Below are 19,068 nucleotides of genomic sequence, written 5' to 3'. Positions count from 1 at the left end.
TTTACTTTTCAATTACTATTTTAGCAGGCTTATTTAAATATCAGTTTTCAAGTTGGTTTTGTTTAAGATGTTGATTAATCGCAATTAACTCACACAATTAACTAAAACTGCCATTGATCATGATTAATATTTTTGAATCTCACTGTTAAACAGTAGAATACCAATTGACATATATTAAATATTTTTGGATGTTTGTCTACATTTTTAAATATATTGATTTCAATTACAACACAGAATACAAAGTATATAGTGCTCACTTTGTTATTTTTATTTCAAGTATTTACACTGTAAAAATGATAAAAGAAATAGTATTTTTCAATTCATGTCATACAAGTACTGTAGTGCGATCTCTTTATCATGAAAGTGCAGCTTACAAATACAGACTTTTTTTGTTACATAACTGAACTCAAACAAAGCAATGTAAAACTTTAGAGCCTACAGGTCCACTCAGTCCTACTTCTCGTTCAGCCACACTAAGAGAAACAAGTTTGTTTACATTTACAGCAGATAATGCTACCCGTTTCTTATTTATGATGTCACCTGAAAGTGAGAACAGGCATTCACATGGCACTTTTGTAGCCAAGTTTGCAAGGTATTTACATGCCAGATATACTAAACATTCATATGCCCCTTCAGACTTCAGCCACCATTGCAGAGGACATGATTCCATGCTGATGATGCTTATTTGAAAAACAAACAAACAATGCATTCATTAAATTAGCGATTGAACTCCTTGGGAGAGAACTGTATGTCTCCTGCTCTGTTTTACCCACAGTCTGCCATGTATTTCATGTTATAGCCCGTGATGTTCTTAAAATGAACACTTTCTCTGCAGATTTGACAAAATGCAAAGGAAGTACCAATGTGAGATTTCTAAAGATAGCTATAGCATTCAAACCAAGGTTTAAGAATTTGAAGTGCCTTCCAAAATCTGAGAGGGACGAGGTGTGGAATATGCTTTCAAAAGTCTTAGAAGAGCAACACTCCAATGCAAAAACTTCAGTACCTGAACCACCAAAAAAGAAAATCAACCTTCTGCTGGTGGCATCTGACTCAGATGATTAAAATGAACATGCATCAGTCTGCAGCGCTTTGGATTGTTATCAAGCAGAACCCATCATCAGCATGGATGCATGTCCTCTGGAATGGTGGTTGAAGCATGAAGGGACTTATGAATCTGTAGCATGTCTGGCACATAAATATCTTGCGACCAGCTGCAACAGTGCCATGTGAACACCTGTTCTCACTTTCAGGTGACATTGTAAACACGAAGAGGGCAGCATTATCTCCTGCAAATGTAAACAAACTTGTTTGTCTGAGTGATTGGCTGAACAAGAAGTAGGACTGAGTGGACTTGTAGGCTCTTAAGTTTTTAAATTGTTTTGTTTTTGACTGCAGTTATTTTTCGTACTTAATGCTGCATTTGTAAGTTTAACTTTCAAGATAAAGAGATTACGCTACAGTACTTGTATTAGCTGATTCGAAAAATACTGTTTCTTTTGATTTTTACAGTGCAAATATTTCTAATAAAAATAAATATAAAGTGAGCACTGTACACTTTGTATTGTGTGTTGTAATTGAAATCAATATATTTGAAAATGTAGAAAACGTTTAAAAATATTTAAATAAATGATATTCTCCTATTGTTTAACAGTGCGATTAATCATGTGATTAATTTTTTTAATTGCTTGGCAGCCCTAGTTTCCTTATATTATCCAGCTTGCTTTTAATTTGTTTTCTTTCTTCGACACACATTCATGAATGGATTACCCCAAAGTTCCAGTCTTTTTGTCGGAGTTGTGCTGCAGGGATCAGAGTTGTTATTAAACTTCCGGTGGCATACTTATAGGACTTTAGGTTTTTAATTCACCATTTTATTACGATTTATTTGTTGTCTTACAGCAGTGTCTAGCAGACCCAAGTGACACTGGGTCCCTGCTGTGCCAGGTGCTGAACGGATGTAAAAGGTCCCTGCCTTTACATTCTAAGTAGACCAGACAGACATAGGGCGTGAGGGAAAACAAAGTCACAGAAGTCTTGCCCAAGGTCAGACAGCATATCAGTGGAATAGCCAGGAATAGAACCCAGTTCTCCTGAGTCCTAGTTCAAAGTGCCCTGTTGAATTTTGTGCTTCTATTTTCCTTGAGTCTCCACAGGAAGTTATTCTGCCTTGTGGTGAGCATCCTGGCACTTGCCATTAGCAGCTCCCTAGGCATTTTAACCTACTTTGTACCTCCTGTTTGGAAAAAAATCTCCTGTGGCTGTATGTCTGTATCTAATTAGTGCCCCATGTCCCTGCATTCTTTTGCCTCCAAGCTTCTTCACCTCTGCAATCCAGTTCCTACTTGTTCCATTTCACTCCAAGTGCTTTTACTGACACCAATATAGAGCTCTTCCTAATGGCCTCCTTGATCTAGCTGTTTCCTTTGTCACAGTGCTACAGTCAGTTCTCTTGACTCTTAGTTTTCTTCATACTTCTCTAACCACTACTTTACCACAATGCCTGAGTGGTTCCTCATCCCTTCGCCACAATCTGCCGGTGCTGTTCTTGGCCTTTTTTCTTCGCCCTCTGTACTCTTTTTGTGAACAACCTCATTCACTCCCATATTTCAGTTATCTTTTCTTCTATGATAACTTACAAAACTCCTCTCATTTACCCCCCCCCCCGCCACCTTGTCTCTCTGACATCTTCACTGGTACCTCAAACTCAATAAATTGAAAACTGAACTTGCCCTCTTTTCTCCCAAATGCTTCTCCTTCACAGTTCACAGCTAATGTTTTTATTGTGTCTGTTGCACAAACTGACAACATCAGTATTGTATTTGACTTTTGTCTATTCTTCTGAATCCATGCTTTTGGCAAATCCTGTCATTTCTTTCTCTACACCTACTCTGAGCTCTCCCTAGTCATGCCACAAAACCTCTTTATATATGTACAGGATATCTGTTACCCCAGGTGCTGCAAACTCATCCTCTTCTGATGTGCCCAACATTGCAACATGCCCCTTCCAGTCTGAATAAAAGGATGCAACTAAAATGATCTTCTCTTACATCACTCTGACCATGTTATGCTAGCACTTTGCTGCTGTCGTCTTTCATTCCATATCAGATTTAAGCATCTTGTGTTTATTTTAAAAAATTCTTCATGATACTACCCCACCTACAATTCTGCTCTTATTTCTGCCTTTTCCCCTACTATCTACTGTTCTCCCAATCTGCAAAACTGAATATCCTTTTGTATCCTTCCCACACTCTCATCTTCATGCCTTCTTCCTTTGCTTATACTTCCTATCTTTTATTCATTGTGAACCAAATATCTGCCCTCTCTCCATTCAAATCCATCCATTGGGCTTGATTCATAACTGCATAAAATTGGAGTAATGCATTGGTGAATCAGACCCTTATTTGCAAAGCTTTCAGAAATAATCAACTACATATAAGATAACTGATTAAAACAAACACACTCTGAACTGTTTAAAAAGATTGGACTCTGTTGTAATAGTTTATTTTACATCTGCCCTGTATTATCTGTTTTTAATTTAGATTGTAAACATTTTGGGGCAGGGACTATATCTTTATCTTTTGTACAGAACAGAGCTTTGTACTTGTGGGTCTTAAATAACTTATAATGATGATACAACTATAGAGGCTCCCAGAAACCTCAACCCCAGTGTATCTGAGACCCATTTTTAAATAAGCAGTTTAATCCTGTTCACGGGATAGAAAAGAAATCCATCTAATGAGTGATGCAAATATTCATCTCCTCTAATGAAAAGATGAAAACTGAAGATCCAACTTCCTGTAGCAAGGTCTGTAGTGGGGTGGTTTATGTTTGCTTTGGAAGCATGCGGGAAGGTTCTTTTATAGGTCACCAAGGTAGCTAGAGAATGGGAAGAGAGATTCTGTGCATTAACGGTAAACTCAAAATGACTGCAGAATGAATGGAAAATAGAATGAGTGGGAAATATTTATATATACAGTATCCAAATAACATTCTGTTTTGTTTTGGTTCATTCAGGGCAGCACAATTACCTATGTGCAGGAAGAAATGACTGTATTATTGATAAGATTCGAAGGAAGAACTGCCCAGCTTGCCGATTACAGAAGTGTCTACAAGCTGGAATGAATTTAGGAGGTAAGCATAACATTTAGAGTTATTTATTTTAATTTTATTAGGCAAAAATATTTTAACATGCTTCTTTTTACATACATAGCTGCATAATCTAAAACCTTTACACTGAGAGAAATGCACAAAAGCTAATAAGCCCTACAGTCATTCTAAATCAGTTTTTGGGAGATATGTATTTTATGGCTCAGAACAAGAAAAGTAGGTGTTTGCTGCTGACAGTTAATGTCCATTCTAATAAAGATTGAAGTCTGCTGTAGATTGAATATGCCTTTATATTGATAGATTAATGCTGCCTAATTCATATTCAAATAACAGGACTTAAAACATTTTCTTTATAATATAATTATCACAAGCATTCTGAAAATCATGTTGTTGTCATCGTGATCATGGCAAATCCCAAAGGGACTTGGCCTCCTTGCAGATTAAGCACCACCCACATTGATCTCTGGCTAGGTCCTTAAGATGGTTTGACTGGATATTCAGTGTATGTTCATCACTGGTGATCTTATCACACTATCGAAGCTGCTGGTGTCCATGTAATCACTGGATGTGTAGTGGCATTCTTTGGTATACGTATTTCGGAATTCATTAGTCTTCTATTGCAATATATACATACAAGACAGCAACTGAAACTGAACCTGTTCTGATGGAGGTGATTGGTGGGTTCTGCTTTCAACATCCTCATTTCTGATCTTTTCCTGCCACTTGATATGGAGCAGTTGATGTAGATGATGAGAATTGAAAACATCAATCCAGTCTTCTTCAGCCTTTCTCAGTGCCCGTGTTTCAGTTCTATACAACAGAGATGATAAAAACAGTGGTACTATAGATCTGCAGCTTCACAGCAACTTTGGTGTCACAGTGTCCCTGTAGAGGCAACTGAAGGGCCCAAAATTGCTGCCTTACTAGTGTCTGCATCTTTCGAGCATCCTCCTGCACTGTCTATGCCTGCCCAAATATTTGACAATTGCCAGCTACTCAATGTTCTGTCTTGACAGGTTGAGACTGAGGTGGTTGGAATCAAGAGCTGGAGGCTGCTTGATAGTAATGGCCAGAGACTATGTTTTATCTGGATTAATAACCAGACCAGTGAGCACTGCTTCTTGTTAAACCAGATCGTCCATCAGCTCTAGTGATTCAGTGAACTGAGCCAACAAGACAATATGATTCACATATTTGAGATCTTGAAGCAGTATGGTCTTCTGTTCAGTGCAACAGCAAGAGTTGTCTCCTCAATTTTGTCCATCAACCAATCAATGCCAATATCAAACTATGATGGTGAAAGAATGCAGCTTTGATGAATTCCTGTGGCGACAGGAAACCATGCCGTGTATCTGTTACTCAAACACAGCTTTCCATTCTATTATAGAGATCTTATGTCAATGGCATTCCTGGGAAGATAGTGTCAGGTTGCATTATCAGATCCCACAGACTTGCTCAATGCACTGAATCAAAGGCCTGACAGAAGTCTATAAAAAGTGGTGCACATGGCTTATTAAATTCAGCAGTGCTTTCAAATAGCTATCTCAAGGTAAAGATCTAATTAGCATTGGAATGATCAATTCTTCAAGTAGTGTCCCCATGTTTGTTCTATTTCAGGTGCGGATGAGCCTCTCAAACCCTTGATCAGAGATTTTTCCGCTAGGAGTGTCTGTTCAGCCCGCGCATGCACCTTATGCCCTCTCCTCTGAGGAAGTGAAAGAGGTGTAACTGAATAGTAGGAAAAGGGCAACCTGTACTATTTATCTACAAAAATGGAAGAGATTCTCCCATTAGCTCTGCTCTTCTTGCTTAGAGAAATTATCTCAATTTAATTTCGCACCATCTAATTTGAATGAAAGATAAACCCCAAAGACAAACTAAATCAAAGCTGCCTTATGTGTTGGACTTCCAAGGGAACTTATTTTCTAACCGAATAGGTTGTATGTTTTAGACAGGGCCTATTGGAAAACTTCTTTAAATTCTAAATGGTAGTCCCCAGATATTGCTCTGGATCTCTCTTCCTAGAGTTTCTAAAGAAATTCACTCTCCTTTGTATCCCTCCTGATCTGTTGATCAGAATGAAAGAACAAAAACTCTTACTCAAACTCTTCTTCAGCAGAAGAATTTTTAAAGCACATTACATTTTATAATGTAAAAGTTAGCTACCATCTTACTTCTTTCTTCGTCTCTGTATGGAAAACTTTTTATTAGCAAACAAAATTAACAGAATAATGGAAAATCCAGGGTAAATATTTCACATTTTTCTGGAATAAATACAGTGAGTTTTATTTTGCTCATCTTTGCTCATCCTCATGTATTTTGCTGATCTTTTTTGACACCATTGGTCTTTTTTTCTGGGTTTACAGTAATACAGACTGTTATGTGTGTATTTTGAGTATGTACATTTTGCCTTATAGTGTTCAGACTTTTTTTTAAAATGTAGTCCTTTGTTTTATGTTAAAGCATCTGTGCCGTGTTTTGGCACCTTTTACAAAAATGTATCTAAAACAGTGCTTGCAAAAACCAAGAGAGAAGACTCACCCAAGTTAATATAGCCATTTTATCATTTACTACCTTATTATATATGATGAAAATTGTATAATCATCCATTCTCCTTTTATACTTTGATAGCTTTTGGACAATTATTCATGAAGTCACCACATAATGATTTCTTCATTGAGGTTATTTACTCCATGGGTCAGTCTGATTTTATGAGAAGGGACGATAATTAGTAGTTGCTACAAAAGTTAAAGTACCTAAATGTTAACATAGTCCATCCTTCTCTTTCACAGAGAATCTCTCGCCCTCTCCCTGCAACAAGTATTACCGTGAACTGTTTCTGTACCCACTGTTTGGGGTTTTTTTTTGCTTCTAATGCTGTATGTTAGACTTAATTATTGAAAGAGATTCAGATAAAGCAACTGTATTAAAAATGTTTGGCCCATTTTTAGTCTATGCTTTTTTCCAAGATACTGTAATTAATTTTCAATTAATTATGGGCCAGATAGATTTAATAAGTTCTGACGTTTTCTTCCTGAATGTACTATGGTACAGGCCCAGAATACTTTTCTTCCTTGAATCCTATCAGAAAGTTTGTCCCTTGCAACAACAAAAATTTGATGGTCTTAAGGCTTACTGAAATATTGTTAAAATGTTTAAGATAAATAGGATTGATTGTCAATTTGCAAATTAGATGATTTACCATTCTAGCTGTGGAGACTACAAATCTTATATAAAGAATACATAGGTAAGTTAGGCTCTGAACTTGTATTCACTTACATATGTGAATAATTTCATCCATGGGATTCTGTTACTCTATTAGCTCTACTTAATGAAATATTCTTAATGTATTAAAGATAATCTGAAAGAAAGATTGGGTCAGGTTATTGATAATATGATAAGTCTTTCACTTCTTTTTCCAGATCTAATTGATAGGGGTTTAAAATGGTGGCCTGTGTGGTCTCAGTTCAGTTCTTAGTGCATAGATGTTATCCTTTCCCCAAAATTATCATCCTTACATTTGACATGAATTGTCACCCTTCACAGAATTCAAGTATCAGAGGGGTAGCCGTGTTAGTCTGGATCTGTAAAAGCAGCAAAGAATCCTGTGGCACCTTATAGACTAACAGACATTTTGGAGCATGAGCTTTCACCCACAGGATTCTTTGCTGCTTCATAGAATTGTCACCCTTCATAGATTATAAAGTCCAATGTACATGGAGACTGAAAAGTTTTTTTTTTTTATTCATAGAATAATATCTCCAGGTCATGGTTAAGGCATGTTGAACAACCAGCATGAAAAATATTTGTGCTGCTGGCTTTGTATTAATTCTCTAAATACTTCATTCAGGTTTAACTGAAAAAAAAGACATACAGGTATTTATTAGCGCTGGTGGGAAAACTGTAATTTATTTTCTGTGGAAAAATTCAAAAGAAAACACATTTTCAGTTTTTGGAGAAGGAGAAAAAGAAATGGGGGGAGAACTGAAACATAATTTTTTTAAGCTGAAAACCAAGAAAAGTTTGTTTTCTATTTTTCATTGAAACTTTTCATTTTGGGAGAAAATTATCTGCAAACATTTCATTTTGATCAAAAAGCCTTTATATTTCCATCATATAGTATGTGAGTTGATCCCACCGTGAATTTATACCTAAAGTTAGTCTGCATGTCAAAGCCCGCCATTATACATGGAGTGGTCTCTCAAGGGAAGTTGTAAAAATCCCATTATGCATTTGAAACTTTAGACTTCACAAAACACTAGGCAATCTAGTTGCTGTAGGGAATAATCCTGCGATAGCAGGGAAATGGACTAGCTAGCCCACTATATCTTTTCTATCTTTAATTTCCATAATCCCGCCTAAATGTTTCACAAGAGTTGTCTGCTTTTTCCAAGTCTTAAACTATACAATATGGAATTAATTCTGTCCATGTGTGTGCATGTGTGTCAGAGAGAGAGAATAACCTCTAATTTGAACCTTTTAATTTTTTCATTAAAAAAAACTTACTTTGGAACAGCTATGAATTAGTGGTTTCATTTGATCATGCACATTAATCTGATTTAGCATAACTATATGTTAGAATGGAAAAAGTTACATAAACTAAATATGCAATCAGTTTTTTGCCCTTTTGTAATGTATAGTTTTAAATTTCACAAAAAGGTACCTGAACATATTACTAAATACCATTTCACCTGAATTATGAACACCTTACTTTAGCCATTTATATTTGGATTTAGTTAGGTAATTTAATTTTCAATGACTATCTTTTATTTCCAAACTGAAATGAAAAATTGATTAGAATCAGTTTATCCCTATTTTCCAAATGCAAATTAGTCTAAGTTGCAAAAGAAGACACAAGAAGATTGCATGATTTAAAAAATGCAACAACTTTATGTTCCATGACAAAGTTGTAAATATTTTGTTAAATTTTAGGCTGTTTTGTTGTTTTTAACATCTACCAATTTTCAGATGCTTATTAGTTGTGCTTCACATGATGTGTGTATTACTTTTAGCTCAGTAAACACGTTCAGGTTTCACAGAAATCAAACAAGTTATGGTGTTGAATTTTAAAATCTGAGACTTTTTTTGACAAGAAAAGAAAATAGGAAAATCAGTGGTCATGTTCAATGTTGTCATTTGGGAGGGGTTGTTCAGTTTGTAACGTAATCTTGAATCTTTGTAGCCTGCAACCACACTACCTTGTGCTGTGATCTTGTCAGATCTCATAAATTAAGCAGCCTCTGGCTGTACTTGGAAGAGCTATCTGCAAGCCAATCCAAGTTGCTGCATGAAGTTCTTACTGGTAATTCAGCAGGTGACATTTCCCCCACGACTCAATACTTGTGGGTCAGTATTGCATTATGAGGTGATCTCTTGGATCATGGGTGGCAAACCTGTGGCTCTGTGGCTCTTCAGAAGTTAATATGTGGCTCCTTGTATAGGCACTGACTCCGGGGCTGGAGCTACAGGTGCCAACTTTCCAATGTGCTGAGGGGTGCTCACTGCTCAACCTCTGGCTCTGCCACAGGCCCTGCCCCCACTCCACCCCTTTCCATCCCCTCCCCTGAGTCTGATGTGCCCTTGTTCCTCTCCCTCTCCCTCTCCCCCAGAGCCTCGTGCATGCCACGAAACAGTTGATTGGGATGTTCTGGGAGGGAGGGGAAGGCACTGATGGGCGGGGCTGCCTGTGGGCGGGAGGCACTGGGAGTGGAGGAGAGTGGGGAGCTGATGGGGGCCTGCTGACATATTACTGTGGCTCTTTGGCAATGTACATTGGTAAATTTTGGCTCCTTCTCAGGCTCAGGTTGGCCACCTCTGTCTTGGATGATATGTAAACTAAATTCTTTGGTCTTTTTCCTATGCTTGCCCTTCTTCTTGCATCATCAGCAATAACAATAATAATAGTACAAATCTTTAGAGGCACATTTTGCCAGTCCTAAGCTTCTCCCCTGGATCTTGTTTACATTGTTAGAACCACTTTTCTTGCTACTTCATTTTCTGGTGTACTCCATGTGAGTAGATGCTCTTCCTCCCCAGATCATTCTGACTGTCTACTTCTTCAATGGCAAGAATTCAGGCATCCAGAGCTTGATTACCCAGAAAGCTATAACCATATTTATAGCTATTTACTATGAATATTTGTGATGTTTTAGCTCTTCTTGAAGAAACAACTGAAGATAATTACAAACACATTTAGCTACTGGAGCTGTTAAGAAAGTATTTAGGGAATGATGACAAGAATTCAAGATTTTGGAGAAATACTGACATCTGACCTTAAACTGATAAGCAAATTATCCATTTTTAAACTAATTTTGAGGAAACTGTCTTCTGCATTTTACATTTTCTTTCTCTAGTTTTATTTGATGTATTGCAGCACAGGAAAATACATTACAATAGTATATAAACTAAAAGCATAAATATAAAATGTTAAAGCATAAATACCAATGTTTATGTGACCTATCAAAACACCATTAATTGCTATCTATCAGTAACAACATAACCCGCTCCCCCCCCCCCCCCGTAAAGACTCAGTTTCATGGGACAAAAGGTAGTCTTTTTATATCTTGATATCAGTCATCTTAACTGTATGAACTAATCCATGCCCTCCTCCTCCATCTATGAGGTTGCTCTTTTGGGGAAACTAAGATACTAGAAACTCCACAACAAGGTGCCCTTTGCTCTTTTTCGTGAGAGAGAGCTCTTATTGCTGCTTTGGGTTTTGCACACTTTAAATTGATCTAAGCAGTAGCTCCTTCTACTACTGTCACACCCAAAATATATTGTTTATGCATTGTTTCTTAGTAGTATATGTACATTATTTCAAGTTGCCTTAACTTTAATTGCATTTTTTTAACTCAAATTACTGTACTGCAATGGTTTTTCAAGTTACTGTTTTATTTTCTCAAGGAAGCGCTGTAGAGTACACTGGTAAATAGGAGTGGTTGGTAAACATTAGAATTGTAGTTGACTAATTTATGGCAATCTAGTACTTGGGTTTTGCTTCTAATTCTTTGTTAGACTTATATTTGATGAACATGTGTAATGATGTACTTAATATACCATGCAAAACTCCAAAAACACTAAGTGTGACATTATTTATGAATGAATAAATAATAGATTAATTATATGAACATCTGAACAAGAATGATTAAGCCTGGCTTTCAGGAAAGATAACATTTTCTTTCTTGGACAGTTATTTTTAAGTTCTTTGCATATTGGATTGCCATTTTAAAATGTAGTCAATGCATCTCTCTTGTTATTGATGAAAGTTCACAGAAAGATACTTCATATACTAAAAATATTAGCAAATTTGCAATGTGTCTGTTTTGCTGTTTTTTCTAAGATATGATATGTGGGCAGAATCTTCAGACTTCTAGCTATTTCTCATTAAGCTTTTTTGGATAAAGCTTTTTAATTTTGATTTTGATTTTTACCAGGAAACTACTCATTGGCATTTGGTAAAAGTTGTTCTCTCACAGAGGAGTAGTATCCTATGAAGCTGTTCTTTGTCAATTAATCATCACTTTGAGAATTGCTAAAATGTAAGCAAATGCATTAGACTTTTTTTCTGGCAACGTAAATATTCCTGTAAAATTGTCTTTGGAAATAGGCCCCACAGGCAGGGTGACACAGACAACAATGCAGAGGATGATTTCTTCCAAGCAGCTTCTCCATAGCCTCTCCCTGTACATTGGAACCTTTTCTGTTCTTTTGATTTTTTCAGGCATTGTAACAGAAGGCAGGATTTGCTCCCAAGAACACAGTTGTTCTGTATCTGCTTGAGAAAAATGTGAAAATTATTTAGAGAGAGAGGAATACAGTAATAAACTAGAACTGCTAGTCAAACAACATATCAAAAAAATAGGACACCCGTTATTTAACTACAGAGTCCAGAGTAGCTAGAAACCAAGACACCGCCAATTATTTAATTACAGAATTGTTTAACCACAGTTCCAGTGTGTATCTAGTAATATTCATTTAACAATCACTGTTGGCAACTCCACTATTATTCTAATCCTTCGGGCTCACAACATTGGTATAATTTTCTACTCCTCTCCCTTCCTTCCTTCCTCCCTTCTCTCACACTGAAGCTGTGCCTAAATTCTACTTCTGTGCTTTTCCTTCTTTTTTTACATATACACCACTTTCTTTCTTTTTCCTCTTTTTCCTCCTCTATGGCTTTTCTCTCTGTGTTCTGTTCACTTTGTCTTGTGTTTCACCTTCTCTTTCCTTAAACCTTTTTCTAAAGTAGAGCAGCATGCCTTTCCCCTTCATTCTGTATTTCTTCTCTCTTCTCTATGTCCTTGTTCTTTTTGTGGTCTGTCTTCAATCTTTCACCTGTTCTGTACTCTTTTCCCTCTTGTGTTCCTCTTTCTTTGGTCCCTCTCCTGATAAGTTCTCCTCTTCTCCATATGCAGCCTCTGTTCCATGCCTTCCATTCCGTGTGTGTGCATGGGGGAGAAATAACACACTACACTACTGTTGTGGTCTCTCCCTTTTCCTTATCGCGGTTGCCTGCTTCTCTGGTAAATCCCCATAAGTTTCTTGTGGCAGTAAATCTGGTTGGTCTGCTGATTACGTAAGTCAGGCGTTGTTTAAGAAGTCTAACAAGCACTATTAAGTGGGACTGTAGGAAGAGAGGCTGACACCTGTGGCAGTGTGTGGCTGTAAGGCTGTTTGTTCCTCCCTCTCCATTTTCCAAAAAGACTTGTGATGGTGCATCACTGTTGACTGACTTTTTTTTTCTTTTTTTCAGGTTTTGAGTGAGGCTAAAGTTCTCCTAGCCATGATTAGCTTAGTCCTTGTATTCCAGCAGAATTTAAACTAAGATAAATAGAGCTCTAACTTTGGCAACGTTAACTAGTCATTAGCTGTGCAAACAATAATTAAGTTTGTGATGGGCAGCAACCAAGCTGTTCTCTGAATACATCACTTATGTAAAAATCCTTCTTCCCTTGTGCAAGGGGAACATTGCTTGTTACAGGTGCTCCTGCATTTGATTTTGTGCTTATATTGTAACTACAGGTTTTTTTAGAAAACATTTTTGTGGTTATTTAAGGCAAAAAGCAGGGGAAAGGGAAAATTACAAGGGATCCCATGTTACTTAGATGTGTCTCAGCATGAAAAGAAAAAAGTAATCTATAGATTTGTGGACTAAAGAAATACAGAAAAACAAAATACTATACCATTGTAACACAGCCAAATTAATCACATTAATACTGTTCAATATTTGAGTATGGTATTATCCGATAGTAGTGTCATGCTATTTTCCAGCATTTGTTTCTCCCTGAAATATGATAAGTCAGTGGTGAAAATGAAAATTATTAATTTCAAGCATATATAAGAGTTCATTAGAATTCATATTGCATAAGTTAACATTCAGCAATATGAATTACAACATATCTATCGCCAAAATTATACTATGTGCTTTACAGATCATAAGAAGACAGTTTTCAAACGTTCAGGACCCAGTTTTTCACCAACATTCCACAGGTTCAAAAGAGAGGCGCTGGTATCTGTGTACCAGCTCCCTCTTCAGTGCTGGCCTCTCCAAACAGTCATTTTAGGAAAATGTGGTCCATCCATCTTGCCTGAGTCAAAAGGCTGAGGTGGAGAAGGGGGAGAAATATCCTCTGAGTTGTAGCTCTAACAGCATTTTATACTAAAAGCAGGTTTAATACAATGTTTCCATTTTCCTTCTTCTCCAGAGCTTGCATAGGGATTCTGTATCTCAGGGGTCCCCAACCTAGTGCCTGCAGGTGCCCTGGCACCCGCGGGGGCATTTAAATGCGCCCACATCCTGGCCGACAATCGAGCATCTGCCGAAATGCCGCCAAAATTCAGTGGCATTTCAGCGGTGACAACTCTGGATGACGCTGCTTGCCGCCGCCACGGATGCTCGACCGCCGCCACAGTCCTTCATCTGGCGCCCGCCAGACAAAAAGGATGGGGACCACTGCTGTATCTTGATACTTAATTTAAGCATCTTTACAATTAAGTCCTCTGTATATCCTACCAACTCATCAGGCTCCCTTACTTTAAGGATTCTCACACCTAGATTCCAAGTCTTCACATGGTTTTACAAGTTCTCCAAACATCTCTTAGGATAGTGGGCTTAGTCCTGCTCCTATACTTGACATTTTGCCATTTACTTCCAGCAGTTTAGGATTGGTCCTATTGGTCAGGATTGATCCTCATTTAGTTTTATTTATTTCTCCATTGTAAATACATTAGTGGTAGTAGCAGTAGATTATCTCCGTGTTATTTAAGTGGACATCCATTTTAGCTGAACAAGCAGAGATGACTTTTCTGATATGATCTCTACCATATTTCTCCACTACAGAGATGACTAGTATTGTAGAGTATAAATGTTATTGTGTACTGCAGCAATACTTTTGCATATTTTCCTCTTTTTCAACCTGTTGCTGTAGTGCTGTCTGTAGCTTCGAAAAGTCAACATTTTATGATTTTCCACAAGACTTCCCCTTGTATTTTATTTTAAATTTTGTATTCTGGTGCATAAGAATATTAGACATCTACAAATACTGATCTAACAAAAAAAATCTTTGTTAAAGCCAAAGCCATTTGCAAGACATCTTTCATCACACTTCTCTTTTCTTCAGCTATTTATCTGTTTCTGAAAACCTTAAGAATATAAGAATTTAGGAACTGTGGTGCAGGATCAGAATTATGAAAGTCTTGTCCTAACCCTTAATAGTTAAGAGATTGGCTTAAGCCCTAGAACATGAGATTTTATATCCTTTCCAAAACTTTTTTTTTGCATAGACTATTATAACTTTTGATATTCCTATTATTCACATAAGTGTCCAATCAATCTTAGAATACTGATGTTGAATTTCTTGATATGAATTACACACATGTTTCTAAAGAAAATAATTATAGGATTTGAGCTTTTGATTAGCAGTTATCTTTAGTCAGAATTCCTGCTGATTTGCCTTGTGACTATGTTAAGTTTTATGACATTGTGGGGTACGGGCAGGAGCTATGATGTATATTTTCTTTCCAATTTTGAGTTGTCTTTATTAGCTTTATATTTGATAGTCCAATTAAAGAACAATTGTGAAACACACCTTTAAAAAAAATTAAACTCAGTGCAGTTACTTCTCAGAGGTTCTCAGAATCTTTTGTAGTTGGCTGCTGGTTTCTGTGTGAATTACCAAACCAGTTGAGCTAGAGTCCTGGCATGAAACCAAATGAAAAACACAGTTCTTTTCACTGTAAACATGACTATAAAGCAATAATATTTTTCTCAGCTTCATTTTGATGGTATAACAGAAGAAAATGAAATTGAAACATACTTTTTGTGATATTGTCATGGAAGAAAACAAAAATTAAACACAAAAATACTTGGAGAGGAAAATCAGAGGATTTATATCTTGGCTAAATGGGCTGTCAGTTTAGCTAAGCTGCTAGATGTTTGTGGGAACTACCAAACCAGTTCAGTTAGCATTCTGGCATGATCCCAGATGAAAATATAGTTTCTGCTTCTGCATGTCAGTTAGCATTCTGGCATGAAAGACGCATAAGATTCTCCTTGTTAGACTCTTTGTGCTAATGGAAATAAAACATAGAGCTTGAAAAACAAATGAATAATAAAAATAAGCAGTGATATTTGATCCTTTTTTATTCCTTCAGGCTTATTTTTAACATTTTCCAGTGATGCATGTCACTGTTACCTCATTATCAAGTACTGTGCTGAATGGGGACATCCTAGCTTGGCTCTTGGGATACATTTGGTTGCAAAAAGTGCTAGTTCAGCTTTGGCTTGCTAAAATAACTCAGTAGTCATAGTGATCCCACCTCTGCGTGCAGTACTGTACGTATAACTGAATTCAATAGGGAGCAAATACATTTTCACTTACTTTACACTAAGTTTAATAAGCTTGTGCACATTGCCAGTTTGGAACTCAGTATTTATTGGGAGTGGGGAGGAGAATAAGTATATTTACCAAAACACAAGATCAGCAGCTGCTTTGTAAGGGCTCCTACTGGATACCATTCATTTCATTCTGAGGCAGGTAGGGAAGGGAGTTCAAAGAGAAGCTGTGTGCCACCAGTAGAAATGCCTCTGTGAGTAAAACGAGCAGAGTTTATTCTAATGGATGTCCTCTGGCTGGCTGACAAAAATGCTAAAGGTGCTGTTGCTCTTTGGTTCCTGCCACAGAATATTTTTACATTTAATGCACCTCATATTATTTTAATGGTATTTGATCAGGTCTGGGATTGTTAGACTAGAGGATGGGATTCATGGAGCATTTAACCATCACAGATTTAAACTAGGCACTGGCATTTTATTTTTATTTGCACTGGTTGCATGTAGTTTAACAAAGTTTTAGATCAGTTGCATAATTATACCTTTTCAAAAAGAAATTAGAAAATGTCTTATGGTTAAGGTTTAATAAAAGAAAAAGAAGCAGGTAGTAACACTAAAATAGAACAATAACTATAATCTGTTAAACAGTACTGTAGAGCTGCTTGAAATGTAGAAGTAGGAGCATCTTTTGTGGTAAAGAGAAGATATGGTAAGTTAAGGGAAAATATGAATATTTTTCAGAACAGACAAATCACTGATATGGTGAATTAAATACTAGTGAGCAATACATAAATAAGGCTATTTTTAGAAAACTTGTCTCCCATTTTATTTTTTTTTCCATTTTTTTTCTTCATAAATGTTCAGAATATTACAATTACTTTAGAAAAATCTACTTTGGTAATACTCCCAGACTGACATGCTAATGTCATCACATCCATAGAGGTAGATTACTAGTGTACGAAAACATTTACTCCTTCAGTTGTATTTCTGCTCAAAGGCATTGGGCCTAAATTATTTGATTAAGTTTTTGTATCTTATAAAGTTTCCCAATCTGTTATACATGTGGCTGGTTGAATAATTGAATTTTAAATTATGACAGGCAGCTTTTGATTAATACTGATACATAGTTGTATATTTTATCCTTTTATAAAAATTTCCCTCTGGTTTGCACACCTGTGGGCATCTCATGGTTACGTCAACACTGCAGTTTCTGCATAACATCCCTAAGATTGCAGCTCAGGTAGGCATACCCATGTGATTGCAGCAAGGCATACCCATGCTAGCTTTAATCTAGATGCAGTGGTGTGGGCTCCAGTGCATGCTGTACAAGCCTGTCCAGAACCATGGGTATGTACTTATGTTGGTAGTCTGTGCCGCCATGTCTTCACTGCTGTTTTAACGTGCTGAAAGCTAGTGTGGGTTTGCCTACCTAAGCTGCAGCTGTGCCTCCGATTGCTGTGTAGACATACCTACAGAGAAAGAAGTAAGAACTAAAAGTACAAAGATATTATACAGACAAAAAATAATAAAATGTGATGCAACTTTTTTATGGAGCGGAGTGTATGGATGTTTTGCAATGATCGCATGAATGGAGCTGAACATGCACTTGCCACCGGGTATAGTGTTCACTGTTGAACTCGTGACTAATCCTATTGACTTCAAAAAAACTACTTCCAGGACTGGATCTAACAATAGGGTCGGGCCCAGTATCTTGAAGGCCTTGCATTTGATATTATTTTATTACCATCGTGCCTCGGAGGCACAGTCGTCATGACGCAGGACCCCATTGTGCTAGGCACTGTACAAACACAGAACATAAAGATGGTCTGTGCCCCAAAGAACTTATAGTCTAAATATAAGAAGAGAGACAACAGTTGGTAACAAACATAGAGGTGAGTACAAAAAAATAAATAGAATTGGTCAGCATGATAGTGGTCTAAGCATACCAGCTGCCTTTTTTTTTTAAACATCATGGAAAGAGTTTTAAGGAGGTTTTTGAAGGAGAATAATGAAGTGGCTTTGCAGATGTTTATGGAGAACTCCTCTCAAATATGAGGGACAGCATGGAAGAAAGCACAAAAGTTCTTTCAAAAGTGTTTTGAAATTTTAACAAATGAGTGATGTAGGCTGGCATCATGGGCTGACCGGAAGCAGGAATCAAGATTGCGATAGTGAATAAGAGATGATAGTTAAGGTAGGGATAGGCTCAGAAGAGCCTTAAAAGTGAATGATTCAACCCAAGCATCTTGTGTTTGATGTGATAAAGAAGGGGGAGCCAGTGGAAGGAGGCAAAGACAGAGGTACATTCTCAAAGAAGTGGGCTAGGATAATGATCTTAGTAGCAGCATTTTTAATGGCTCTGAAAGGTGAAATTGCATTTGTCAGGGCCAGAGAAAAGGTGCGAGATGATGAGAACTTTGAGAAGAGTTTTAGCTCTGTGGGTGGGTAGGAAAGGTTGTATCTTAGGGATGTTATGTGGAAAAAATTGCCAATATTTAGTCATAACCTATTTATTTTGATTTTATTATTTTTTTGTTTCAATTTTGTCTTCATCACGTACTCTGTTTTAAAATAATATATACGGTATCTCAGTGCAGTCCGTCCTGATGTTAAGGGAGGCATATTGGAGTGTTTTCAGCTACAAGTACAGTGCCTTTGACAATATTTCAATCATTAGTTTATAATGGTGGTTTATTGTCAAAGGCACTGTACTTGTAGCTGAAAACACTCCAATATGCTTCCCTTAACATCAGGAGTTCTTTGGCCTGTGTTAGACAGGAGGTCGGACACTGGATTATCATAATGGTCCCTTTTGACCCTAAAATCTATGAACCTTTTTGTCCAAGTCCTATAACTGGCTAAGAAATTGAATTCACTGTAATGTAGGGCTAAACATTGGCCCATGCTGTCCCTTCCCATCTTAAAGACTATGAGACTCAGTGAAGAGGAGGATCTCTGCACTTAGTTCATCCCCAGTCATGTCAGCATTGCACTTTTGCTCCTTCCCCCAGAATAAATTGTGGGTTCAACTCTCAAATCTGGGAAATATCCTAGATCCTAAGGCAGCAGTGGGCAACCTGTGGCCAGCGGGCTGCATGCGGCCCATTATGATAATCTGATTGCAG

At 37.1% G+C, this 19,068-nt stretch overlaps 1 protein-coding gene across 3 annotated transcripts in view; it reads left to right on the top strand.

Annotated features, from left to right (window-relative positions):
• Positions 1-19,068, top strand: part of NR3C2 (nuclear receptor subfamily 3 group C member 2) — a 250,245-nt gene that overhangs the window by 189,333 nt on the left and 41,844 nt on the right. For all 3 annotated transcript variants that reach the window (XM_050946271.1, XM_050946272.1, XM_050946273.1), the window contains exon 4: positions 4,018-4,134. In XM_050946271.1, the coding sequence (XP_050802228.1) occupies positions 4,018-4,134 (117 nt within the window). The remainder of the gene's footprint in view (positions 1-4,017; positions 4,135-19,068) is intronic.

Source organism: Gopherus flavomarginatus, chromosome 3, assembly GCF_025201925.1.
Source record: "Gopherus flavomarginatus isolate rGopFla2 chromosome 3, rGopFla2.mat.asm, whole genome shotgun sequence".
Lineage (NCBI taxonomy): Eukaryota > Metazoa > Chordata > Testudines > Testudinidae > Gopherus > Gopherus flavomarginatus.
The sequence above is the reverse complement of the archived record's forward strand: the minus strand, read 5'-3'. Positions and strand labels throughout refer to the sequence as shown.